This window comes from Sander vitreus, chromosome 1, assembly GCF_031162955.1.
Source record: "Sander vitreus isolate 19-12246 chromosome 1, sanVit1, whole genome shotgun sequence".
NCBI classification, from domain to species: domain Eukaryota; kingdom Metazoa; phylum Chordata; class Actinopteri; order Perciformes; family Percidae; genus Sander; species Sander vitreus.
Window position 1 is genome coordinate 5798923 of NC_135855.1, and position 27929 is coordinate 5826851.

General features: G+C 42.3%; 2 protein-coding genes across 3 annotated transcripts in view; both read right to left on the minus strand.

Moving 5' to 3' along the window:
• Positions 1-15948, minus strand: part of tpcn2 (two pore segment channel 2) — a 47869-nt gene extending 31921 nt beyond the window's left edge. For both annotated transcript variants that reach the window (XM_078253895.1, XM_078253830.1), the window contains exons 1-6: positions 15506-15948; positions 7738-7793; positions 6881-6957; positions 5191-5368; positions 4120-4236; positions 1906-2012 (exon numbers count right to left, since the gene is read on the minus strand). In XM_078253895.1, coding sequence (XP_078110021.1) covers positions 1906-2012; positions 4120-4236; positions 5191-5368; positions 6881-6957; positions 7738-7793; positions 15506-15656 — 686 coding nt within the window. In that variant the 5' untranslated portion in view covers positions 15657-15948. The remainder of the gene's footprint in view (positions 1-1905; positions 2013-4119; positions 4237-5190; positions 5369-6880; positions 6958-7737; positions 7794-15505) is intronic.
• A 4147-nt stretch (positions 15949-20095) lies between these two features.
• nadsyn1 (NAD synthetase 1) overlaps positions 20096-27929 on the minus strand; it is a 33819-nt gene continuing 25985 nt past the window's right edge. The window contains exons 19-21 of the mRNA XM_078253999.1: positions 25679-25807; positions 23882-24055; positions 20096-21248 (exon numbers count right to left, since the gene is read on the minus strand). Coding sequence (XP_078110125.1) covers positions 21213-21248; positions 23882-24055; positions 25679-25807 — 339 coding nt within the window. The 3' untranslated portion in view covers positions 20096-21212. The remainder of the gene's footprint in view (positions 21249-23881; positions 24056-25678; positions 25808-27929) is intronic.

Below are 27929 nucleotides of genomic sequence, written 5' to 3' on the forward strand. Positions count from 1 at the left end.
TTTGAATCTTGAATCTTAATTGAATGGGACCATCCATGTTATTTTTAGGCAATTTGGTTGAAAGAAACCCAAATTTCTGACGTAGAAACTTTGAAAACAACAGGACAACAGGAGGGTTAAGAGCCACACACTTCATCTGAAGAGAGACTTCCCGTTTTGAGTAACAGGCTTTATGACTTACACTTGACTAAATCAATGATCATTAAAAAGCAGCTCAAGACCCCAAACGAGAAAGAAACCTCCTTGAGCAGAAATGGATAAAGAAAAGGTTCTTTTAAATAGCAAGTTGAGTTTCAAAGCCCTTCCAGATAGTTCTCTCCATGAGACTAAAGTTATTTGCAGGTACTGTTGATGTGACCTGAGTTACTGTTACCACCGGAGTACGTCTCAAACACCACTTGAGAATTAAGAACTTGAAAAATATCCCTTTCAAAGTACATCTACAACAGATAAAAAGTGTTATTAGTTTGCAATTAATCATGGTGAAACTATAGCCTGGTTGACACCAGACCCTTCTCAGTTGTAACTGAGAGCGGGTCTGGGGAACGTTCATTCACAGCTCATTTCCAAAGGGGCGTCACCGACGGACGCCAATGAAATGCCTCTGGGCGCAATTGGATAGACCTAAAACCAATCAGACGAGCGATCCGGGTGACGTAGCAGCGACAGCGGCATAAACGGGTTCGGTGCGGTTCGGTGGCCGTCATGGTGAATGTAAAACAAAAAGCTGCTTGCCGTCGCTGCGCTATCGTTATCGTGTAAAGCCCGCCTCACCGGTTGTGATTGGTGCCTCGATTTGGAAAAATTGGAAATGGGCTTGAATGGGCTCTTGGCCAGACGGACTTGCAGAGCAAATCTCAAATTTGCCGGAAGTTCGTCAGGCTAGGTGAACTATGCACAATCATGCGATTAATCATGATTAGATATTTTAATTGATTGACAGCCATGCTTATTACTAATTAATAATGTATTGGAATTACTTTTTCACTTAGTGAGTAATGAGTAACTGAAATAACTTGCCCAACACTGTTACTGAGCCAGTTTGCTGACAGTTTTATGTCTCATTTCTACAACTACACTGAGTTTTAGCATAGACCATTAACCTGTAATTGTCATTTGTGGTCACAGTTAGAGCTGAAGATCTTTGCCCGAACCCGACGGGTTCTTGATTTCTATCATGTTACATGGGCTCGGGCTTGCGCTCCGGGTTGCACGGTAAATGAGGGGTCAGGTGATGCATTTCGATTAGCGTGAAAATGGATGCTGAGGAGGTGAAACGGAGGCTGGCCTCTGGCGAATACGTTTTGGTTGCACCGGCAAAGAAAGTCTGAGGTGTGGAAACCTTTTGACCATGTGCATAATGAAAAATGACTCATTCTTGACAAAAGGCAAAAGAGCTGTGTGCGTGCCTTGTCGGGCCTAACTTTTAAGGCCCGACTACAGCTCTAGTCACAGTGGCCAGAAAATAGAGGCGGTGAAATGAATGCACTGTGATGCGGACGTGGATGATTCTGCATCGATGCAGTGACAGACCATAATCGATTATTGCCTACTGATGTTTTTTCTTTTTGCCTTTTGTCTGTTGTCTGCTGTGTTCAGACTCCGCTACATTCAGGAAGTGTCTTTTTTTAAAAGCAGATGCAATAAAAAGGGGAGGTCATATGTATCTGACTGCTTTAATTAGTCGTGATGCATCGTGCTACTGAATCGTATTGAACCGTTGACAGGATAATCAAATTGAATCGTGAGACCAGTGAAGATTCACACCCCTACCAGAAAACATAAGAAAGGATAATAATAAATAGCTTGAATTATGTTGCATAGAGTGACCATGAATGAGGAAGAGAAGATCACTTTCAAGCAACAGATCTCAGCTAGCGCTGCCGGTGTTAAGGAGTCAGATACCTGGCGATCTCTGGCAGAGTCCTCTTGATGCACTTCAGTGTCTTTTTCATCAGGGAAGAGTTCTGCAGGAGGAAGAATGGCCGGAAGAGTCGCCGTACTCGAAGTTTCTGATTAACAGAGAGGAGACGGGATCACTTTTCTGAATGCAGGGCGATCATGATTCATTTGAATTCACTAACACAGAGTATGCCCTGTTGGGAGTTTTAGCATGGCAAGTTAAACTCCAGGAGAACAGGAACATGCATTTCAGCAGAACTGTAAATCATTTTAACTACAACGTCTGCCTTTACAGAGCTTTCTACTGTGTTGACTATAAGATGCAGTCAACAGATACACCTTTTATCCTCCCTTAAATGTAGATTTTCAATATTCAAAATGTAATCTCATATACTACACTGCCAGTGTTCCTTTAAATTTATATATATTTATGATGTAATGCAACCTTGTCGGTAAGCTGAATATGTTTCTGGAAACATTTCAAACTAACCACATCTTTAGTAGTTTAGTTTAGTCTTTAGTTTATATTCTGTCTGAGTCCGGTCGGAGTTTGACAAAGAGAGACGGGCAGCTGTCTCTCTGGATCGGCTTCTATACTCTTTGTGTCCATATGAGGAAGGTTAGAGCCCTAGGGCTGGCAGGAAACCTTCAAGTGACGTGTTTTGTGTCAAACGTGTCAGCGGGACCTTTTTCTGCTGGCCTGTGAGTAGGGAGACCGTTGGTTGTTGGTTGAATATCAGCAAAGCACCCCTTTAATTCATTTAAACGAATTTACCTTCGGACAAACTAATTTGGCATTAACAAATATTATGTTTTTGACCCTGAGGCCTATGTTTATCTTACAAAAGTTATTATATCTTCTGTTTAAAACATCAAAGCCACCAGCGAGGTATCAAAGAGCTTGCTGAGATAAGACTGTCCGCTGGTCTCGTCTAGATAGTGGGTCCTCAGATCTCCAAAGAGGCGTTATTTTTAATCAATTGTCAAGATATTAAAAAATACAAACAGCTATTTTCTTAATTTAAGTAAGAAATTAATTTGGCGACACAGTTGTAGGACAGAAATGATAAGAGCTGTGAGCCTGGCTCACAATTCTCCGCGATCACTGCTATGGTTGAGGTTTTCTGTTGTTCAATTTCCTGTTTTATTTTGTTAAATCATGCCCTGTGTTTTATTGCTTCCTGTTTCCTTGTTATTTGCATAGACAGTAAAAGAAATGGACACAGTGACGCCATATACTTCGATGGAGACCAGTGAAGGCTGAGCATTGCTGTGCAGCCTCAAACTGAGCTTGAAGCTGAGATGTGACGTGAGCAACTTGTCTGAAAGTTGTAAATCTTCCGGTAGCTGTGCCAAGAGAAATCTCAATCATTCCCAATCTTGCAGAGACGGAGAGCGTAGGTATATGTAAGGAGATAACATAGGCACAGGGTAATTATTGCTAACTAAAATGCTAGTTAACATTAGTAATTCAACTTAAACAGCTAATGTAAGTCAAAACTGCCTGCGAGCTTCTCTTGACTATACGGTAATTTCTCTCCACTGGTTATGACACAATCGTTAGCCTATTTTTACAAAAACGGTTGCTACGGGGCCATAACGTGAGGTACAAGGTAATGGAGCCTTTTATACATTGTCGTGTTTCTTTAGAAATAAACAATGGACAAATACAGTCTTTAAACGCTTCAGATGTAAAGTTATTCGCTGTCAAAGTGACGTCAAAATGAATGGGAGTCAACGGAATGCTAACAGGAGGTGATGGCTTGTTAGCCTAGAATCTCCCCATAGGAGGTACGCTTTCCGGATGCTTGCTTATCCCTTTGGTTATTTGTTCTGTTTGTTTGTTGTCTCCTATATTCTTCTTGTATGTTCGCTTGGTTTACTTCCTGTTTTATTTTGTAGTGTTTAGTTTCATGTGTGTTGGTGTCGCTTCGTTTCCTGTTTGAGTCTAATCGGTCCCTAATATATTTCACCTGTTTTCTCCCTCCTTGCTCGTTTGCCCCTGTATATAATGTCCTCTACCGTGTCCTCATCGTTGAGTGTTCCTGCTTGATCCTGTACCTGCATCTACTCCTCGTTGAGTCGTGCATTTTGGGTCCAGAACTTCTTTAACTGTCTCAGCACTTGGCCAGCCTTACCAGTCAGCTGGTAATGATGGTACACTGCACTACTCTAAGCACAACACGCTAAGAGAAGCATGACGGAGGACAGGCTCACCTCATCACACACCATGCTGACAGACAGCACCCAGTCGATGGTGGAGACTGAAATGACTACTGTGTAGCCGATCAGCCATTTGTTCTTTCTGAGTTCCTCCCAGCCAATCAAGTAGCTCTGAGGACAAAACAGATAAAGCGAAGCAGTGGTTCAAATGGACAATTGGGAAGGTAATAGCTATCAAAAGCAGCAAGATTATTTGGAAACATCACGTGGCAAAATCCATGTTGAAACCTTTGTTCAAGCAGACAGCTGCCGATGTCCTGTAGAGTTTAGATTCTCAGCCCGAGCCCGCATTTATGTTTTTTTAATCATTATTTTATTATCCTAATTGGGTGGGGAGAAAGCCACAGAACTATTATCTATATAGGCTATATTTAGGCCAAAGTAACAAATGTGTCCAAAAAGTTGGACTACAGTTACAAAATGCAACACGTGTCATGCGCGGAGTCTTCTCTCGCACACATCACACCGGGGCTGCTGGGCTGTATGGTGGAGCTTAAGTGCAACATGGAGCTTGAGGATGGAAAGAAAAAAAGAAAAACAGGAGAATTACCTTTGAGCAAGTTTGGAGGAAAGTCGGAGGTATGGAACCATTTTAAACAAGTCGTGGGCAGTGACAACATGTGTGTCGGCTTTAACGAGTGCATTAGGCTAAGTGCGGCGCGCTGCTCGCCTATGACAGCAAATAAACCGGGGACTTGGATGATGAACAGACACATGAAGCAGGCTCGCCGTGGCAGAAAAGATGATAGTCAGCCTTCAACGTACTCTTTTGTTAGGCTACTTCTCCAAGCATGAGGGCGAAGCAAACCCTCACAGAGAAATGCGTTGAGTTCAAACAACTCTGAATTGTAGTTAAGTTGAGGACGTCAGTTATAACGGCCCACGTATAAAAAAAGTGTCGGGTTGAAATCGGGCTCGGGCTCATAATTACAGTTAATGTGTCGGGCCGGGCCGGTCTCGGACACAACGTGCACGGGCCCGGGTTGGGTCGGGCTTGATTTTTTTGGGCCAGATCTAAGCTCTAATGTCCTGGGAGCAAATCTTTTCCACCCTGAATGTGCTCACCTTAACAGCGAGATCAAGAGAAAAGATGACGAGGCAGACCATCTCGATGCTTTCGGTGAAGCCGCAGGGAGGCTCCCAGGGTGGAGAGCGATGCCGGGGGTCCGAGGAGGCAGACAGGGAGGACGGGCGCTCCACGAATGCCAGCAACAACACCACAGCAATGGTTAGGCCCAAGCCCCTGGTGCAGGGAAGGATGGGTGAGTGGATAGACAAATAGATGTAAGCATGGTAGAAGAAGAAAAAATGGAAAGATCATTACTCCATGTCAGTGGGTTAATGAGGCTTACCAGCTGGTGCTTTCTAAGGTTATCTCTTGCTAAAAAAAAAGTCTTTATCACCATTTACAATCCTAAAGTCCACATTGTTAAAGGAACAGTTCAACAGGCTTAGAGGAAGTGCTCCGAACTTTAAAGCAAATGAACATAGGAATTGCAACTCCTGGCCCATCACGTGATGCCCTCTGGGCCAAAAAGAGTTTTTCCCATAGACTTCCATAGCTCAAGAGATGTCTGTAAATCAGTGGATATATTTTTTTGACCCCCACAACCCTGCAAAATGACTGGTTTCACTATCAGAATTTGAGCCATTCGGTCCGATAACATATGGAAAGTCTAGAAGAGCTGCACGATTAAATCATTTATTCACCATTTAAGTTAGCGGAGCACTAAACCGGAAGTAGCCGGCTCAGCCGGTGGAGGTTTCTGGTGCAGCCTGCTCTTTGGTCCACACATTCACATGTGGACATTCACATTCATGCGCCACTGAGCAACTTTCATAGGAACAAAAAGGGCTCCACCGCACACACTGTATCCAGTTTTTATAATACATCCATGGGGTAAAAAGCTAGCCTGCCTCTGTCCACAGGTAACTACCAACACCTCTAAAGCCAATTTCTATGCCTGAGTGGAAAAGCTAATTTGTATCTTTCTTAGGAGTTTTGGCCAGTGAGGACTGATTTTCTACTCTAAGACGCTTTTGGATTTGTTCCTTCTTTTAGTGTGTTATATAGTTTTTGTGTATGTAACAGATGTATCTCAGGACACTTTACAGAAAGAGCAGGTCTAGACCACACTCTATAATTTACAAAGACCCAACAATTCCAGTGATGACACTGATTGAGAAAGCCAGCCCAGTTTTTCATCAGTGCTGCCCATAGGTGCTGCCTGAGCGAGCACAGCCCGTCCAGTGGCTAGTTTGAATTTGGTTGCCCAATCACAACAGAGTGGACCAGCTGACCAATCAGTGCAGACTGGGCTTTTCAGGAAGGCGGGCCAAGAGCTCAGACAGAGTGTTTCAGTCAGGGGAGCTGCAGCTATGGGCAGTATAAGAAACATAATATGTTTTTTAAACATCAAAGCACGTAAACCTATTCTGGTAGACCCCAAGAGTACAAATATGATGCTGAAAAGGAGTATAATAGCGGCTCTCAGCAGCTGGTAAGTAATCTCTGACTTCCGTTTTTTTTCCAGAATTATTTTACTTGTGATAGCAGGAAAAGCACAAGTGTTACTGATACCAACGATGGCTCTGTTCTATTCTGTTGCAATTAAATGGAATTCAAATTGTCTGTGAAAAGGGCCTATTGGAAACTCTTTCTGTCCCTGCAGATATGTGGCCATAAAACTTGCAAACATCAACTCAGATACAGTTTTATTAATAGATGACCTGGCCTGAGCAGGTGAGAACTTACCACTGGCATATCCTGGAGTAGTACCATCGATACAGGCGGAGAGAGCGGGCATCCACCCGGTGGTTGATGGACCGAAACTATAAGCAAGCACACAAAGGGAAGAAGACAGCAGTCAGGACTTTTTGCTAATCTTTGGGCTGAGGGAAGGTTCTGACTTTTGGAGTGTTCCTTAGTTTAAAAAAAAACAGAACTAAAGCATACATTTCACATAAAGCTCAACATTTTGGGCTGTAATCAAAGTTCAACAACGTTATTAGGTATGTTTTCATAAACTATAACCTCTTTAAGACAGCTTAAAGGTGCACTATGAATTCCTGCATGGTTTCAGCGCAATTTCATTTTTGTCTCAAATCGTAGGCATCTCTCCTTGATCCAATAGCTGCCTGCCCCCTGAATACACTGTGAAAAAGCCCGGTCCCGGGAGTCAACACAGGGGTCGTAAACGTCAAACAAACACTAGAGGCACAGGCTGTGCGGCAAAATACAACAAACCACTCCAACCAATCACTGACAAGTTGGTTGGGGGAGGGGGTGGGGGGGTTAGTGACAGTTAGTCAGTTAGTCATGACAGTTACGGAAACATGGGGGGGGGGGGGCGAGCTTACTCCTGTTTTGTTTGTGTCTGCTTGAAATTCACTTGGAACGTCAACAGAACTGACCATGCAGGAACTCATAGTGCACCTTTAAAGTAAGGTGAATTCATGAAGGATAATGAGCACGAAGAACATAAGAAATAACTTTCTAAGGTCCAACTCTACCCACAATATGATACTGTTTTGTTAATGCCTTTACATGTTCATTCACTTTTTCTTATTATTTAGCAAAAGAGAAATAAGTAAGAAAGGCATTGTTCTTACCTGTATGGCATCCTCGATGAATACAACAGCTTGTTGGGTGTAGAGGTCCTCATCATCTGTGGACCGTGAGAGTGTGAGTAGGCCCATCTGAACACTTCCAGAAGTACAATTAACCTAATCCCTCGTGCTCTGAGCACTGTGATCTTCACTGTCCCGAATCCCAATGTGTTCCTTTACTCAGTAAATAACTTAACATGGCTTCCGGTTACAGATCATTCTTCTCAGACTGAACAGACAACAAAAACTGTCTGAGATATTGTTGTCTGTAGAACTGGTTGGACTGGGAGCTGAGGTGGAAGTTAGTAATTTCCATAGACTGTAAAAATAATAATAAAGCTTCCAGGTCTGAAAAGTGAAGCCAATGTTGAAGTGCCTTAAACCTACATTCTATCTCATTTCCAGCAGGGGGCAACTCCACTGGCTCCAAAAAGAAGTCCATTTCTATAGAAGTCTATGAGAAAATGAGCCTACTTCTCACTTGATTTATTGCCTCAGTAAACATTTTCAAAATGAGTTTATGGCCTCAAAAGCTAGTTTCAAGTCTTCTTCAACACAGCATGATGTTCATATAGTATATTATGGTCCCATTTATTTTTAAATTGACGATCAAGCAGGCGATGCTTTAGGGGCGTGGCTATACACTGACCTCTCAATCAGGACAGAGGCTTAGCAATGCTAACCATGGCACTGTGTACATTAAAATAGAACTGAACTTGTCTTTGGGTTGTTTTTGACTTTGTGTGTTTTTTACTTCATTAGTTAACTGGAACACATTGGTGGTCTAATATGTCGTGTTCAGTGTTCTGCCAAACAAGCTAGCTAGCAACCTATACCATTAGCTGGTAACTTAAGGAAGAGTTTGCAGATTTTCTGTACTGCCATACATACAGATGAATGGCGGCAGTAGTTTACCTGCCGGTATATATCCGCTGGATGACTCGCTTCATTAGGGGGCAATATTCGGCTACTTTCCCTAGCGTTTAGCGTTTAGCGTTTATCTTAGCACAGCGCCATTGCAACTAGAGATGGTCCGATACCATTCTTTGCTTCCCGATACCGATTCCGATACCTGAACTTGCGTATCGGCCGATACCGAGTACCAATCCGATACCAGTGTGTCATATATTTTATTATGTTTTAAGAACTGTATACTACTATCCCTGTATGGATGTGATATTATTTCTATCTTTGTTGTCGGTCTGGCTCAGGTTAAACTCTTTGTGAAACATGAATGCCACAGAACGTTCTTTTATTATGCAGTTTGACAGTCAGTTATAACGGAAAAAGAACATAAATAAACTACTTTAACGTATTTTCTTTAGGGCTTTATTACGTGGTATCGGATCGGTGCATAAACTCCAGTACTTCCCGATACCGATACCAGCGTTTTAGCCAGTATCGGAACATCTCTAATTGCAACCATAAACAACACTGGCTTGGCCACGTCATCCTCCCCAGCTCCACCCTCTCGTCAACAATCCTCACATCCTGTTTCAAAAAACCAAGATGGCGAAGGCAAAATTGCCAAAACGGCAGTGCACAAAACCAACGGGTCACTGAAGCTACGTCCACAATTTTTTTACAGTCTATGGTTCTTTCTTGACAGGTTGGATTGGGAGCTGAGGTGAAAGTTATTTTTCTCTTGAGGTACAATTGGGAAATAAAGAACAGGAACTGGGACATAGCGGAGGGCTGTGGTACAAAACACAAACAAGACTAGTGTTAGAATATATTTCGTGAAAAGTGTTAAGAAGAGGTTTTAGAATGTATGGTGTTGACCTTGTTGCCTTTTTATGCACCCTGGGTTATGAGAGGCCATTTAGTTTTACAGTGATTAGACATTACAAAAGGAGTGTGAGAAAGATCTTCTCTGATCGGGGGAGGGAACGAGGCAACAATGGTCAACGTTTTGCAAGCGCGGGATTTGAGACCCAAACTATGGAAATGACCTGGCTGTCATGAAAACTCCTTAAAGTTTGCAGGAGATTAAAACACACAGGTGTTCAAATCCAACAATAGTGACTTGTCTGTGTGTTACTAAATCGTTAGGAGCCGGCTGGAGCCAGAAGATCTGGACTGTATCCAACTGATGACAGCACCACAAGAGTTTGGGATGGAACTGGATAAATAAGAGAGCATTTTAAGTTAGGGCATCAGATGCTGGGGGAATCTTTGACTGACCAATAGGTGAAAGGTAGACCTGTATAGTATCTGATCTGTATGCATACACTCTTGTATTTTGCAATATCATTTTTCACTAAAGCTTGTTTAACGCTTTAACTGGACGAATCCTGAGTCTTATTTCTCTGATCTACCAGTAAACGAACGCCATTCAGAGTGAAGTGACCTTAAAATTCAGTCAGATTAAGTCTGGCCTTTTTTTAGGGCCAGACCGGTCAATTACGGTCACATTTTTAGTATAAATTCCTACACTAGGTCTAAACCCCTGTTCCAGCGTAATGTGACATTGAATCGGCTATTTGTTAACAACTGTAAGATTTGGACAAAACTGTCAAGCAAACTATTTAGTGACTGGTTGAATGTGTTAAATGAAATAGAGAAGCATTGAATAGATCAGAACAGAATAGGGTAGAACCTTTTGGAGACTCAGGGCTATACAGCGGTCATGTGATTATGGTTAATGAGTGTAACTTTTCCATCCAGCAGTTACATAGAGACAGACATGATGACTCAGTGCTGGCCACACAAGCATATTCTCTCTCACACACACACACACACACACACACACACACACACACACACACACACACACACACACTTGGTGTTGCTGATTCAACCCTTCACAGCAGGATGTGTCATGGTGGTGGGTACCACTGACAGGACAATACTTAAAACGGCTGCAACACACTGCTGAAACACACACACACACACACACACCGCAGAGGATAAACAGGTGTGAGCTGCACTTCTATCTCACACTTGTTGCAGCAGTCGTCGAGAAACAGAATCTGTCAGAGAAAATGCTGCACTGAATGACTTTCAACACCACTGACACAGGATCCATTTTAAAAACCGTCGAAAAAGAAATCACGATACGTACAATTTTCCCAGCCCTACCTATTGGTAAGGGTGGGAATCACCAGAGGCCTCACGATACGATATCGTCACGATACGATATCATCACGATACGATATCATCACTATACGATATCATCACGATATGATATCATTGCAATTTTAAACATATTGCCATATTCTGCGATATGTTGCAATGTATTACCTTTTTTCCAACTTCAAATTTTTCCCAATTTCAAATGATGTCCCCAAAAGGAAACTTTGTCAACATCTGTTTTATCTAAAAAGATACATTTTTCTGTTTGTTCATCTCACTTCAAGTTTATTGCTGCAAAATGGGATTGTTAAGGAGACAAACTGACCAACACATATATAATAATAGATTGATACTTGGCGTCTGTGTATCGATACAGTATCGCCATGGAAAATATCGCGATACTATGCTGTTTTGATTTCCCCCCCCCCACCCCTACCTATTAGTCTGCATTTTTTCTGCGTATGTGAAAACTCCAAAGGTACTCAGAACCCTCTGGAACAAACCGTACTCAGACCAAGTCTTTGTTGCGGTTCTCTTCACCTGTGCATTGTGAACACAACACGCTTCAGGTTCTTCTTGCCTTTTGACCTGTATGTATTTTAGCCCTGAGAATCTCTAGTCTCTGAATAAATGCTGTAGCTCCTCAAAACCCAAGTAAAGTTCCCGGGTTAACGCAACAAAACAAAAAGAGCCGCAGTAGCACGGGAAGCGCAGCAATCAGAAAAAATTCCGACACCAGAAAGAGGATACGATGCAGTTTTACACCAATTAAGGGTGGGAAAAATAACCGATTCTTAGATGCATCGCGATTCTCTCTAGAACGATTCGATTATCAATTCTGATAAGTTAATAATCAATCGATCAAAATGTGTACCAATCAGAAAACAGAGTGACTGAAAGAGGATGGGCTAATGGACAACAGCTTAGAGTTTAGGCAAGAGTGCAGAAAAAAACACACAAAAATGGCCAAAAGGAAAAAATATATATCTAATAAGATATACATAAAATAATTAGGCAAAACACGTCGGCTGTTCATCTACCACCTTCATGTTTCATGTTCTAAGAAGCCAATTCTCCACCTTCAAACATGACTGAGCCTCTGACATGGAACATTACTGGGAGAGAAAGTGTCTTTCACAAGCATGTTTAAGGCTTAAGCATGAAATGACTACAAAATAAAAACCTCCAGTAGACAAAACATTTCATTAAAACTTGTGTGTAACTCTGAGTAGCAAACTCAGATTTATATGTATATTTTTAAAAATCATGCATGGAAATGTACATCAAAAAATTGTTGCATTGAGATGCATCGATAATCGGTTTAGGATTGAATCGTGAGGTGCCAATCGATTCCCACCCCTAAAACCAATCAATGACAAGTATCACATATGTGATGACGACATGACGTAGATATATCATGTAGAGTTCTTTAGTGCGCTTGCATAACTGCTGTGTGAAACCAAAACTAACCGGATCAAATGAATACAACGTAACAAAAACATGAACCTTGGTCCTGACCTTGGTTCGGGCTTTCAGGTGTGAAAAGGAGGGATGCCTGGATAGTTCATCTGGTAGAGCGTGTGCCCCATGTACCAAGGCTCCGTCCCTGTCGCAGGTTCAACTCTGACCTGCTTCCCTTTGCTGCATGTCATTCCCTCTCTCTCCCCTTTCACATCTTCAGCTGTCCTGCATAATAAGGGCTACATGTGAAAACACACTTATATTTGAATTGATTATACCAACCTGTCCTCATACTGAGGTTACCAGGTTTGCACACTGTCATAGCACTAAACAAATGGGGACTCTGGGATGTATTGGTGTCTAGATCGCAAGCTAAAAGGGTGCAACATTAAAATAAGATGGTCTTGTAGTTGTTGCCGTTTTGATGGAGCTATGGTAGTAGTTTCCCTCTTTTTCCAGTCTTTGTGCTAAGCTGGGCTAAAAACATCACAGGACTATCTCTGTACTGGGCATGCAGACATGAAACCGATCTTTTCCTCTGACTCTGTGTCAGACAGGGAAACAAGGATTTCCCCAAACATCGCTCTGTTCCTTTCCATTGTCAACCTTCAAAACGTTCTTGTAATTGTTGCCTACTATCAGCATATAGACCCATCCCTATGAAAGTCCTCTAATAACACGTCGTGAACCTGATGTGGTATTAGAATTCTATAAAACCTTAGTGGATCTGAACATAAAGTGCCCGACAGTGAGGGAAACCTTTCATCTGAGTCACAGGACACATCACTGCTGCTTTAACTCGATTAGCTTGTTAAAGAGCCTAACAAAGTGGAATACTCACTTCATTTATTACTCAGTTTACTGGTGCCAGGCCCTATAGGTGGGGTGGCCTGCCATGTTGATGGGGACTATTTTTCTGAATAACTTTAGGTTGTTAGTTAATAGGCTACTTGTAGGCCTACTTTTATTTGAGTGAAGTCTTGAATATGCCTATAGGACTTTTGTTGTAGGACTTTTGTTGTAGGACTTTTGCATTGCTGTGCTTGTACTAAAGCAGGGATCTTCAACAGGGGGTCCGGGACCCTAAAGGTTCTGATACACCAACCCGACGGCCGACCGTCTGCAGAAAAGGATAGTCGGACTGATCAGTCGGCTCCCGTCTCTCAAAAAAGTGCCTCGGAACACACTGAAGCGACGCCGACTTTAGCGTACAGTCTGCACGGGCGAGAGACGTAATACGTCTCGATGGCTAGTAATAAGAAAATCATCATCAAAAATGAAAAAGTCTTAACACGAATCCAACATCATTTTAGCAAATATAAATCCCCACTGCTTACTGGCCTATAGGTAAGGTATAGTCACTATAAGGTAGCCATCCACAGATACATTCATCATAAGGATATACTGTGCTACATGTATGTTCAACATTAAAACATGATTTATAAAATCATGCCGACAATTTTTAGGCTATTTAATAGCTAGGGCCGGGCAATATATCGATATTATATCGATATCGTGATATGAGACTGGATATCGTAATATCGTGATATGACACAAGTGTTGTCTGTCCCTGGTTTTAATGGCTGGATTACAGTAAAGTGATGGAATGTTTTGAACTTACCAGACTGTTCTAGATTTTCCATTATTTGCTTTTACCCACTTAGTTATTATATACACATTAATGATGATCATTGCGTAAATATTTTTTTGTAAGCACCAATTATCAACCCTACAATATCACCGCAATATCGATATTGAGGTATTTGGTCAACAATATCGTGATATTAGATTTTTTCTATATCGCCCAGCTCTATTAATAGCTTAGTATTCTACGCAAAAAAACTATGTATAAAGGCTTTAGGCCGCCCTACACGTTATTGTAGGTCCACTTTAATATACAACTTAATTTATACAATATATGGTAGGGGGTCCCTGATCTGTCTCTCTTTCAGTTAAAAGGTCCTTGGCTTAAAAAACGTTGAAGGCCCCTGTACTAAAGGCTCTGAATATTATTCCACCACCAGTGGTGGAGTGTAACCAAGTACATTTAATCAAGTACTGTACTTACACATTTGAGGTACTTGTACTTTACTTGAGTCTTTTCTCTTCATGCCACTTTCTACTTCTACTCCGCTACATTTCAGAGAGAAAATATTTTTACTCCACTACATTCATCTGACAGCTTTAGATACTAGTTAGTTAATTACAATACAATATAACGGCCTTTAAGTCCAACTGAAATGGTTAGACCATTAAACACTGAGTTGATTGACAGTTTAACTGTTGGGATGCAGGGCTGGCGATTGCTATAGGCGAACTAGACAAACAAAAGACGCAAAAGAGGAGTTAGGAGTAAATGATGTGTGCTGACTCAGATATAATTAGAAAAGTCAATCTACAGGAGAATAAATAGATGAAAGCAATACAGAATGCCTGAGAGCCTTACTGCAATATATTCCATTATGTTTTTATATTTGGATTGTAATCTATGTTTCCCTTTACATAAAGAGAATTCCAGCATAAATTGATTCAGAAAAAGGTAGAAATAGGTGCATAAAAATTCACCTGAATGCAGGATATGAAGTGTTTAATGTTCAAAATGTTCAGGGGGAGGACCCCCAGACACATCATAAGTCACCATGCACACAAATCTGGAAACAAAACCCTGTCCTTTGTGTTGCCAGACCAGTTATGATTAGACCAAATGTTGGTGCCGTCTAACTTACATGCAAGCTAGAAACTAAAATGAACATACACTGCTACTCTATCGCTGACACAGTACTGTGGAGATCTGGCAATGCGAGACTAGGGGAGGGGGCGCAAAACTCAATCTCGCCTAGGGCAACCAAAGGACTAGAGCCGGCCCTGTTTGGATGTATTGTAGTTTATAAAATGTGAGGATTTTTCTGCATTAAGTAGGCTACTTTAATTTGTAATGTAAGTACATTTTCCTGATTATACTTACACACTTTTACGTAAGTACTCAATGCAGGACTTTTACTTGTAACAGAGTGTGTACCAGTGTGGTAACCCATTCTGTAGGCTACTTTTACTTAAGTAAATGATCTGTAGACTTCCTCAACTACTGTATTTGAGTAAAGTTTTGAATATGGGACTTTTCATGTACCAGGACTTTTACTATTGTATTGCTATATAAAGATCATAATAATCTTCCACTGGTTTTTGTACCGAATAACAAACCGACCTGAGGGTGTGCTAATACACTTCCACTCACCTGTGTCCCCGCCGACCGTGCACAAGTCCCCGGCCACAGTGTACGACGTCCGTCTGCTGCCCGGGGCCCCGCGGTCCTCTGCGCCCGGCAAGGAGCCATAGTCCCCGGACACTCCGTTCACACTCCCGGTCAGCAGACTCTCCGTTTCCATCCAGGAAACACAACAAGTTCTGTTGAAGTTGTTTTCCGCTCCTCCGCGGGGAAAGTGAAAGTAGAAGTACGGTAGGAGACGGAGTGAAATCTGCTCTGGTGAACCGTGGAGCTGAGTTTAGTCCGTCTGTTCAGCCAGTGACAAGTCAAAGTGTCAGTCACAGTTAGCTTCAAACAGCGTAACGAGCCTCAAGCTGAGGGCAGAGGAATGTGCTTTTAGGAAGTCTCTCTCTGCTCTGCTCCACCCTCCCGTCCTGTCCTCAAGTATCACTTTACACTGACTTTAAAAACACAAACTCCACCTACAGCACAGTGCACGTGCTGCAGTCTACGGAGGAGCGGGAAGATAGGCTCTCTGACAGCGATGACATGAGAAGAACCTTCAATATTCCGGGGAGGAAATGATGTGGCTTGTTGCAGAAGCAAGCAGTAGGTAGTTAGAAAACGTAAAGAAAAGAAAAGAAAAAAATACTGTATAGGTAAGCAGGGTCGCCTCAACGGGCCCGGCCGGATAGAGTACCCCCCGTCATGTTCTTGTGTCGGAGCTTCTTCCCAGCTGTCAGGTAGGGTATATGGAAGCCCATTTCCGACAGAAAAAGAAGGGAAAAAAATGATGAAATGTTTGGAATGTTAAAAAATAAAAACACTTAGCTCACCCCAGTAAGAACGTTGGCCCTATGTTGGCTGAGTCCTGCAGCGGAGCTGGGTTCGAATCCGACCTACGGCCCTTTGCTGCATGTCATCCCCCATCTCTCTCTCTCCCCCTTTCATGTATATCCACTTTCAAATAAAGAGAAAAGCCCCAAAAAAATAATCTTGAAAAAACTCACTGCAAGTCAAAATAATCACATTTTGACTTTTAAAGTCATAAGTAGGCTAGGCTATTGCATGTCAGAATGATGCAGAGATGTTCACAAGTCATTTTTTGGAAGTCCAAGTCAAGTCTCAAGTCTTTGAGGGCCAAGTTCAAGTCAAGTCTCAAGTCTTTTGCCACGAGTCCAAGTCAAGTCTCAAGTCTCTGGCCATCTGATCTGGATACAACTATAAAGATACAATGTGCCTGTTCCCAGCATTAACACAACACTTTGCGATGGTTAGCTTGTTCCCTGTGACGATATACTTATTTTTCACATTAGCAAGTGACTGACCTATCTGGGTGTGTTTTGAGATGCCTGATAAAATTCCACGTTGTTGTTCCGGCATCATTTATCTTGGTGCCACACACCTTGCATGTAGCTGTTTGCTTACGGCCTCTATTTACCAAGTTATTGAAAGCAAAACTAATGACAAAAGGGACGACTCCGGGAGGACTTGGTGTCGCCATGTCAATGTATTTTTTGATATGTGAGTGCGCGCACATAAGGCATAGCGCATGCGTTACGTTGCACATTATGGCAAAGGGCAGGGGACATGCAGCTCGTCGTACGTTTCCCCAACGTATATGCGCCAATAAAAGAAAATAGAAATACATGAATACATTTAGATTTAAAAAGTAATAACAGCATGAAAACAGGTTGTTGATGAGTCTTGAAGCTCGAGTCCGAGTCAAGTCTGAAGTCACTTTGTGTGACTTAAGTGTGACTCGAGTCCGAGTCTCAGACTTGAGTCCCCATCTCTGGAATGATGACGACACCGCCTGATCAGTTCTACGCCTGCGCGAACACCGGCAAACTTCACAGCTCTATGCACGCATTGGCGTAAATCCCACAGGGACATTGTTAGTTTTCTACTACGTAATTACGCGCATGCGCAGAACGGATCTTACAGGCGGTACGGATCGGGCACTGACAACCACACTAGAACGTTCACTCCTCTTATTGGTCAGATGTGTCTGGGGCAAGGGCAAGACAGTAAATACAGGAAGAAGGTCCTGTGTTCTGGACTAGTGCACATTTCTTGCATCTCCATGGTTAAACCAGCTCATTTCATTTAAACAATACAACTTTGTTTCGCGAACGACGTTACTACGTCTGCTCTGGTCACTGAGACGTCGCTCTGCTCTGACGGTGTCTGTCTCCAACTTTAGCGGCGGCTGGTTTGACCACGGAGATGCGAGTGCTGCAGTCTATTTCTGTGCAAGAAACACCGAAAGCTGATACAGTTTGGCTGCTCTGCTGCATCGATTGCAAAGCACACCTGACTACAGGAGACATTAGCTCAGACTCAGGAGTACACAGTTAGGTCGGTTCGAAAGTTCGTTTGAAAGCGTACAGGCGCTTGTTTGGTCCTTTTGGTGCTTTTTGGCCTGCAGCCGAGTCCGATTGCCGCATTGCCAAAACGAACCACACCAAGGGGGGAAACATACTCTAGTGCTTAATGGACCTTTTTCATAGCAGACATTTTTGACTTGTCATAGTAGGAAAATAACCTGATAACCTTAACGATAAAAAAAATAAAGTATGGAGCAGCAGTGCTACAAGAGGCCCTGGCAGATAACACATTGAATGTAATGTAAGAAAAAAAACACCTATATTATATGTAGATAGTGGGAGATATACAAACACAGTACTAAGCATGAAACATGTTAATTAGGCACTCATTTAGGCCAGATATCAGTTGCCTTGGTGGCCTTCCTTTGTGTTGACGTTCTAAACTCCGGTGGATTTCTGAGGACTATGGTTAACTGCTCCTCAGATCTCTGCAGGGTAAATCCAGACAGCTAGCTAGACTATCTGTCCAATCTGGGTTCTCTGTTGCACCACTAAAACAACTTTTAAACTTACACAAAAGTTCCTTCCCGAGGCTTTTTTGCAGCTTAGCGCCGCCCAAGACGATTGTGATTGGTTTAAAGAAATGCCAATAAACCAGAGCACCTTTTTCTCCCATCCAGGAATGCTGTGTGGACTAGCCAGACCCTCCTCCGCAGAGCTGTGGTGGAGGAAGGTCTGGCAAAGCGAGACTAGCTGACAACCAATTCAACCAGCACATTCTTTTGTCTTCAGTCTTGAGCCGCGGGCATGGCTGAAGACTCTTCAGCTTGTTATAGGCTTGCCCTAAACAAAAAATATATACTATCTTCAATCCTATGTATGTTTTACACCTAAATAGTTTGAGGCACCAACTGTTATATAGTCTACGTCAAAGGACATACAGTGCTGGGATAAAGCCTGACATCTGGCACGTATCGGGGCTTAGCGCCTCCCAGGACTAGTCTGATTGGTTTACAGGTTTTTTTTCTCCTATCCCAGAATAGACAACACATTCTCACTCCCATCGCGTAAAATACGGACGCTCGGTCAGGTGCCTTTGGTGTTGTTAATGATGCTAAAAGTCTCCTTTAGTGTCATATCTAAACACGCATTATCTAATCGCGATTGGTCGGGACTGTTGGCGTCACTTTTGACGCAGTTAGGTTAAGGAAAAGGCCGTGAGTGAGCTTACATTTCCATGACACGCGAGACAAGAACGGGACAGTTGGGTTCAGGAAAAGAAGAATGGGATGGTTTAGGAAACGTGACACGAACCCCGGTCTCCTGGGTGAAAGTCCTGTGTTGTTTGATCCATCCACCACCTCAACCAACCTCCCTATGCAGATTTTTGGGCTTTCGTACTACTCGCTACCGTTGTCGCTCTTAACGCTACGTCATTTTCAAGCACCGCGTAGCTGCTGCTCTGCCCGGTGCGTTCTACACGCACGCTGAAGGACGCTGACAGCCACTGCCCAAGCGTCCGTATTTTACGAGTTCGGAGTGAGAAAGGGTTGGAATAGATAGGTGGTGTAGCCAGACCATACTCCGTCGCTGACACAGCGCTGTGGAGATTGTACCATAGTGAACCATAATGTAAATAGCCTTTTTTGTGTAGTTATACAGTACCTAAAAATAAAAAAAGAGTGTTGTAAAGTAAAAGGAGGATTTATTAGGGTAAACCAATTGCTTTACATACAGTACATAATACAGAATATATGTATATATATGTGTACAACCATGGTTTTGACAGGCAGTCATATTTCTAATAAATACAATCTCTGAAATACAATTCTGTGGATATGCTGAAGCAAATTCAAGATGGTATCGTTTGTAGATTTTTTTTCTTAAAGGCATAAGGCTAAGGTTGCATAAATGACTGCATTTGTGTCACAAATGTGACGAGGGCTGAGGTAGAAACCGTGCTGGAAGAAGTTTTCAGACCCTTTACTGCAGTAAAAGTACTTATACCATACTGTGAAGATCTGTACTTAAAAGTATGAAAGGGAAAGTCCTTAACATGCAGTACAAGTTTCCCTGTCAGTGTTTTTTTTTATTTTTTATTCTATCTGATGTTTCTGGATTAATATTCCTGCTGCATCAATGTGTGTGTTGCATTTTACTGCTGTGGATGTTTGGAGTTGCTTTATAATTGTACGTGCTTTATATACGGTTGGGTAGTTTCATTTACAGCAGTGCATCATATGCTATAACATCACGGGCCCTGTTTTAACGATCTAAGCACACAACGTGAAGAGCATGGCGCAGGTGCGTTTAGGGCGTGTCCAAATCAACTTTTTGCTAGTTTGACGGCGGAAAAAAGGGTCCAAAAGGGTTGTACTTAGTGTCTTCATTAATTCATAGGTGTGTTTTGGGCGTCACATGCAATAAACCAATCAGAGTGTCATCTCCCGTTCCCTTTAAAAAGCCAGGCGCGTTTGTACCTTGGCGCATTGCTATTATGATGGCGGATTTGCACCGTAATATTTTTATTTGTAATCTTTTGCATGTTTGTGTGCTGCTGCGCTTCCCTGTGTGTGTGTGTAACAAGCATAGTGTGCGTGTGCTGTGCACGAGCCTAGGCGCATTTCACTAATTCGCTGTTAAAATAACAAGGAAATGCTGCGCTATTGACTTTAGACCAGGTTTTTGTTGGTCAATGGCGCGATCAGATAGCAATACGCCAAGAATGCACCTGAACACACCTCCCTGTAAGAGACCAGCATGCCCATGGGCGCACAGATGGGCGCAGGTGCATTTGCTATTTAAACGACGCGGGCGCTGGACTGGAAACAGACACCTGCGTCGGTCTTAAACTAACAAAGACACTTGCGTCGGGCTTTGCGCCGCGCTGCGCCGGGTGCAAGATAGGGCCCATGTGTTTGTAGTGTCGCTGTCCTGTGAGAACCACGTCTTTTTAAAAAGTTTTAAAACTTTCCATTGTGTCAGAAAAAAAAAAAAGAGCACATTCATCTGACTTTTTCCACAAACATTCAACATCGACACATCTGGTGATACATGGTCTTCACTGGACAGGAAGGGGAGGAAAAACTGAAAAGTAACTAAAGCCGTCAGACAAATGTAGCAGAGTAAAAGTATAAAAGTAGCAAAAAACACTCCAGAAAAGTACCTCAAATTTGTACTTGCAGCACATAAGTAAATGTACTTGGTTACATTCCACCACTGGGTAGAACAAAGGTTCTATATAGTCCCAGAAAAGTGATTCTGACCCCTGCTTGGCCCTGCGCTTGCAAACACAGTACAAAGTATTTGGCTTGACTGAAAGCTACACAAAATCACCAAATAATATATGATCTTTTTGATCTCACAGTTGGGATGGATAGTCACTGGACAATGAAGACCTCAGGTTCTTATTGCCGTGGGGTGTTTGCCGTCTCCTGGGACACCTGTGGGAAAGGAAAAGAAACGTGGAAACAACTTTATAAAGATGTTTACTCAGCCAACGATAAAAGTAGAGATGGTCCGATACCATTTTTTGCTCCCAGATACCGATTCTGATACCTGAACTTGCATATCGGCTGATACCGAGTCCCGATCCGATACCAGTGTGTCATATAGTGTTGTCTTACCCCGCCGACCATGCACTTCTTGTCCTCTCGGGTCAAAATAGAAAACAGAAACATTGAAACACTTTTGACATTTTTGTCCCCTTTTTTGACACTTTTTCTGATGTTTTTGTCCCTTTTCTTTTACCCTTTTTTCTGACTTTTTTGTCGCTTTATTTTTTTTTTTTTTTTACTGTTGACGCTTTTGTCCGCTACCACCAGTACTGTATACACGCCACGGGCACCAACTTATTACCACTAGTGTTACACTTATTTTTCGGAAATCATGGTCAATAAACCTCGTTGGAATTTTAAATTATACCTAATTTTTGAGTCAAAAAAGCTGAAATTATGAATTCTTTTGACTAATATTAGAGGAATGCATGTTGGATAAGATAAGATAAGATTTGTGTGTGTCAAAGTTGAGTCAGAATACTGTTTAGAAACCGTTATAATATTGAATAAAACAACTCAAAATTCAAGAAAAGTAGTGATCATTATCTGTACTTGCGAACATGGAACCATCCATGTTATTTTCTCGGTAATTTGGTTGGAAAAGAAACCCATATTTTGATAACGGGTCCAATTTGACCCCGAGGACAACAGGAGGGTTAACAGCTGTATACTACTATCCCTGTATGGATGTGATGGGATTTCTATCTTCATTGTATGGCCTGGCTCAGGATTAACTTTTTGTGAAACATGAACAAACACTGAATGCTACATAACTAGGGGTGGTACGGTTCAAAAAATCCACGGTTCGGTTCGTATCACGGTTTTCGGGTCACGGTTTTCGGTTCTGTACGGTTCTTGTTATTTTTTCTTTTAATCTTTAACACTCCAGAAATATACTTCAGCATATATGATATATAGCTAAAATTAGCATATTGAATGCATGTTGCACAATACATGCACACAGTGGCAGTTCTATCTATCGTTTTATTTCCGCTGTCATCATAGGTAACATGAAATCCAAAATGTTCCCACACACCAGACTATATACGACGCTGGCGCATCCTCCAACTCCGGGCAGCCTTCCTCATCTCTCCCACTTACCATTTCTGCACGTGGCGTGACCTACAGCGCCCCACCCTCAAAATCTGACGAAAATCTTTTAAACTGACCTTTGTCGATCAAAAAAGCAGACGGATTCAGCAACCGCATGGCCCATTTCTCGCTTAAAATGTTGTCAGAAACACTTTTCGGTGAACTAGTGTCGTAAAATACGAGATCGTACTCAGAACGAGACGCCGTTAAAGTCTGTTTTGAAATTCGGGAGCAGCAAGAACCACGTGACGCGTTCGTCCAATCAGCTGCCATGTGTTGCGTTCGTCACGCTCATCCCCCTCGTCGTTTCCGGTGAGTGTTTTAACACAGGCGTTGAAAGTGGGCACTACTGCAGTAAGTGGTTAGTGCACATTAACAGTGTACTGATGAAACCGTGCGACACACACACGCTCCGAACCGAGACAAGCGAACCAAGCGGTTCGGAGGTTTTTTCATGAACCGTACCACCCCTGTACATAACCTTTTTTTTCAGTTTGACAGTCAGTCATAGCGGAAAAAGAACATGAATAAACTGCTTTTAAAGTAGATTTCCTTCTGGGCTAAATCACGTGGTATCGGATCTGTGCTTAAACTCCAGTTTTTTTTCCCGATACAGATACCAGCATTTTAGGCGGTATCGGAGGCTTTTCCGACACTGGTATCGGTATCGGAAACAACTCTAGATAAAAGCCCAGCTGTACCAAACACCATAGACGACTATGCTCATTCACAGTTCATTGCTGTACAGTATGTCTACACTATTGTCCTTTCCTCTGTCATGTTGTACTTTCCTGTTTAGCTCACATTCTAACATAGCCTGGTCCTACCAGACTGTGGTACATTTCATCTGTACAGAGAGTCTGGCCACTCTCCATTGACAAGCGGGTACTCTGTTGAAGTTTAAAACTATTGGATCTGCCCAGAGCCACTCTGGATCTGCCATAACCAATCGCTAACGTTTAGTCGTGACGTGGGCTTAGCATCGCTAGCGTTCAGCCTAGCCAACTCCTTCACCCCTAACGGAGAGAACTGGAAAATCAAACTGTTCCCGAACCCCGTGGGGAGGAGGGCCACAACATCATGGCCACCAACAAAACTCAACAAAAGATTGTTCTTGGTTCTCGGGCTTTAACTTCTGGATATTCGGCAGCGTTGCCACAACGGACCGAATGGCTTCGCTCGCATCTTTCTCCGCCGCCATTACGGAACTACTCTAGTGTACGACCTCAACGTCATCGTTCTCAGCCACTCCTCTGTTCGCTGATTGGACAGGTAAAGATTGGCCGGAGAAAACCCGCAAATATACCGCAAACCCAGACAATGTACTGAAGGAAAATGAAAATTGAGCGGAAGTACGTAGGAGGGCGGAGCCAGGCTAATTCTAACATGCGAATGAAGTGAAAGGGAAGTTGCTGCACTATTGCTACCTGGTCGATGCACCTGAACTGCCAGGTCCAGCGAGTGTTATAGAGGAAAGGTCGGAGGTCAAAGCGGTTGTCATCGGGGCTGTAGCTCTCGGCGTGGTAGGACGGCGTCACCGTGGTCATCTTGTGGCGGTTCATGGAGTACATGCGGAAGAAGTGCTTGACCTTCTGGGCAACCTAAAGAAAGAAGACAATACACTGTTAATTTTAGGTAAAGGTCTTGCTATCAGCTGCTAAATCATAGACTGTGAAAAATAATGGACAAAGCTTGCGTGTCTGAAAAGTAAAACCAATGTGGAAGCTCGTTAAAGCTGCATTCTATCTCATTTCCAGCAGGCGGCGACTCCACTGGTCGTTGCTATAGAAGTGTATGGGGAAATGAGCCTCCTTCTCACTTGATTTATTACCTCAGCAAACATTTTCATAATGAGTTTATGGCCTCAATCGCTAGTTTCAAGTCTTCTTCAACGCAGCATGATGTTTATTATCATTTTGTAAATTATGGTCCCATTCTTTTTAAAATAGACGATAAAGCAGGGGATGCTTTAGGGGCGTGGCTTCACGTCGACCTGTCAAATCAGGACAGAAGCTTAGCAATGCTAACCATGGCACTGTGGACATTAAAATAGACCTGAACTTGTTTTTGGCTGTTGTCTATGTTTTTGTCTTAAACTTTCACCCTCTCACTGTGTTTTCACTCCATCAATGTAAGTGGGAACATTTAGGTTGCTTAAATATTTCTTGTTCAGCGTTCTGCTAATCAAGCTAGCTAGCCTCCTCTAGTGTTAGCTGGTAATTTAAAGGTGCCGTAGGTAGGATTGCGAAGATCCAGGAAAAACCGTCACGTCCTTTTTCAAAAAACCAAAATTGCGAAGGCAAAATTGCCAAAGGCGAGGCTTCAAATCGGCAGTCCACAAACCAAAAGGTGACGCCACTGATGCTACGTCCACTATTTTTACAGTCTATGTGCTGAATGCACAATATTTATTATCAGTGTTTAACAGACACATTTTCAAAGAGTGGCTGAAATCTCTCATTCAACTATTAAGCACATCATATGATCATTTAAAGCTCCTCATCTGGAAAGCTCTGACACCTTCAGGCTTTAGAGCTGTTACTGTCACTCTGTGAAACGTTAACGTTAGCTCAAGCAGCTAAAGTGCAGAGCTGTTAGCGGTATTACTATGTCAAACATTCAGACGGGACTTCAGTTTGGTTTAGTTTTACTCTGCCATTTAACAATATAGACATTAGGGCGGCACGATATGAGGAGAATGTGCGATAACGTTGTTGAATATCGCGATAACGATATTTCTTGCAAGAAAGAAAATACAATTTTAGAGTGTACTCCGTTCTGCACTTCTGCTGCTTTCAGTGTTCTGCTAAAATACCACTTGCTTGTTGAATTACAAACAAACGAAAGGAAATCATTTCCAACATTCTTTTATTGAACAAATTGAACATTAAAAGAAGGCACCACTTATAAAAGAATGACAGTTACATTTTAAAGTGCAGTTTTTTTACGGATATTTTATTTCAACTAACACAAAAGAAATCTCTTTCGCGGTGTGACGCAGACTTTCGCAATGTGTTTATTGCGCCGGTTGATATCGCGATGACGATAAAAAAAAACATATCTAGTGCAGCCCTAATAGACATAACACACAATATTAACAGAACAGCTCCACTATGTAGCCATTATCAATCAATATTGTTTCAAAGCCACTTACAGATACAGCATTACACGCTCCCTAGCAGACTGGCAGAAAGATATCCCCCACTGTGAAGGAGTTAACTGACCTCTGTGGGTGAGAGCGCATCCTTCCACATGTGAATGAGTTTACAGAACATACTGAAGGGGCCGCACTTGGAGATCTTCCTCAGTCGTCCAATCACAGATAACTCAGAGTAGGTCATCCCCATGTCTGCCTGAGGACGGACGTGTCAGGTGGTTAGACAAAGATGGATGAAATTAAGAAAAGGAGGATGAGGAATGTGCAGAGTGTGACATACATAACTAGGTGGTCCCTACCATTATAAGACTTAGGTGCAGCACCTAAGCCGAATAAAATCAATGTTAGCATCAAAACCTAACTAAATGTTAGATACTCCGAAATACTCAGATCTAATGATGGTTGGACATCTTTAGCAAGTTTTGTCTTGAAGTTTTTTATTATTTTTTTATTTTTTATTAAGCTCAGCGTAAATTCTTTCAGGAAGTCTTCTAAACTTCATCCACCTCTCTCTCGCTTCCTAAAACTGATCAGCTGTTTCGAGGCGTGCACTTTACAGTTAAACCAACCGGAGTTGGCCATGAACTGTCTAGACTCCATTGGGAGGGGATATGCCTTGGCTTCTCTACCCCTTTTTTGGAAGGGAGTCCAACGATGGAGTCTAATCTCCAAAGACTCTGTGCATTGCATATTATGCATATGTACAAATAAACCTTTGCATATTTGCAACGAAGTCTCTCCTGATTGAATTATCTGCTTTAGCTTTTCCAACGTTTTAGACACACATATGGTAATAATAATAGTCCAAAATGATGTCAAATTGCAATTTTTTCAATTGAACATCACATTTTCCTGAGGGAGGACCCCTAAAACCCCTCCGCCAAAGATGCGCACCTAAGTCTTCGACAAACCTAGGGAAAACACTGCATATGACGCTAAAAACAGGGAATAAATCCACGTCCAAGTAATCGTGCTGTCCAGGTGATGATCCATGTAGAGGACATAGAACTAAGCAAACAGCCTTTTTTCTTGTACTGCAGGGTAGCTAGTTGGCCACTGTATCGACAATACAGCATTGTAATGCTTCCCATAACAAACTACATCAACAAGAAGGAAGAGGTTAGACTTGTGCATTATGTATGTGTCATTTTTTAAACAGAATCAGACTTTGGAAAATGTAACCCTAGATCCAATAGAGTTCAACAGTGACCACCCAATATCCCGTTCAATATCTCCATTGACGAGCTGGAGGGACTGTTAAAGGTGTCGTAGGTAGGACTGCGCAGATCCAGGAATTAGCCAAACATCGACAACTTTTCAGTCCCTCCCCCCTTTCCGCTAAAGCCCAAAATGATCTCCTAAGCCCCTCCCCCCAACAAGGGAGAATGAATGCGTGTGCATGAGCAGTGATTGACACGCAGTTAGACACCCCCCCCCTGGCCCTGATTGGTGCATCTGAACAGGGAGCTGTGGATTTCTGCAAATCCCACTACAGGCTGTAGGTGGAGCCAGAGGAGCCGGATTTACTTTAATGACCTGCTTCATGCAGTTCTACTGGAACGTTGGGTCAGTTTCAGCAAATATGAAAGTTAGTTTTATAAGTCTTACCTACTGCACCTTTAAGTCTCACTGTTGCAGTTAAAACAATACTTACAAACTGAATCAGAAAATGTGTAAAAACTAGGGCTGTCAAACGATTACATTTTCTTAATCGCGATTAATCGTTGAATTTCTATAATTAATCGCATGTTTTATCACATGATTAAAATTCTATTATTTTGCATTTCAGAACAGTTTTTAAGTACATATTAACAATGGAAAGCCATTCTTACCAGTTTATCTTGATTGGGAATCAAATGAATGCAAAGAAAGTGACTTTATGAACTTGATTTTAAGATTTGTATTTGTTTATTATATATTTAATCTAGTCACACATTTGAATCTAGAGTCAATATTAGGGTTGGGTATTGTTTGGTTTGGATACCGGTGCTAAAGCGGTACTTTTAAAACGGTACCGATACTTTGTGTTTTTTCCGACAACGGCAGCTGCCGATTGTTACATCTCGGTGTTGAATCCTCTACAGTGAAATACAGTCACACTTTACACCGTTTAACGTTATCTGTCAGCATTGTAACTGTGTTTAATCCAGCTACTAGCGGTAGGCTAACGTTAGCTGCTGTTGAGTGTAGTGTAACTAGCGTCACGTGCAGCGATGTTTCTGTTTCCTGTAACGTCTGTTTTCAGAGCATCAAAGAGAAGTGCAGACATATCAGTGGCACCGGAATAAGTCACCAAATCCGCTCTGCTATTCCTGCAG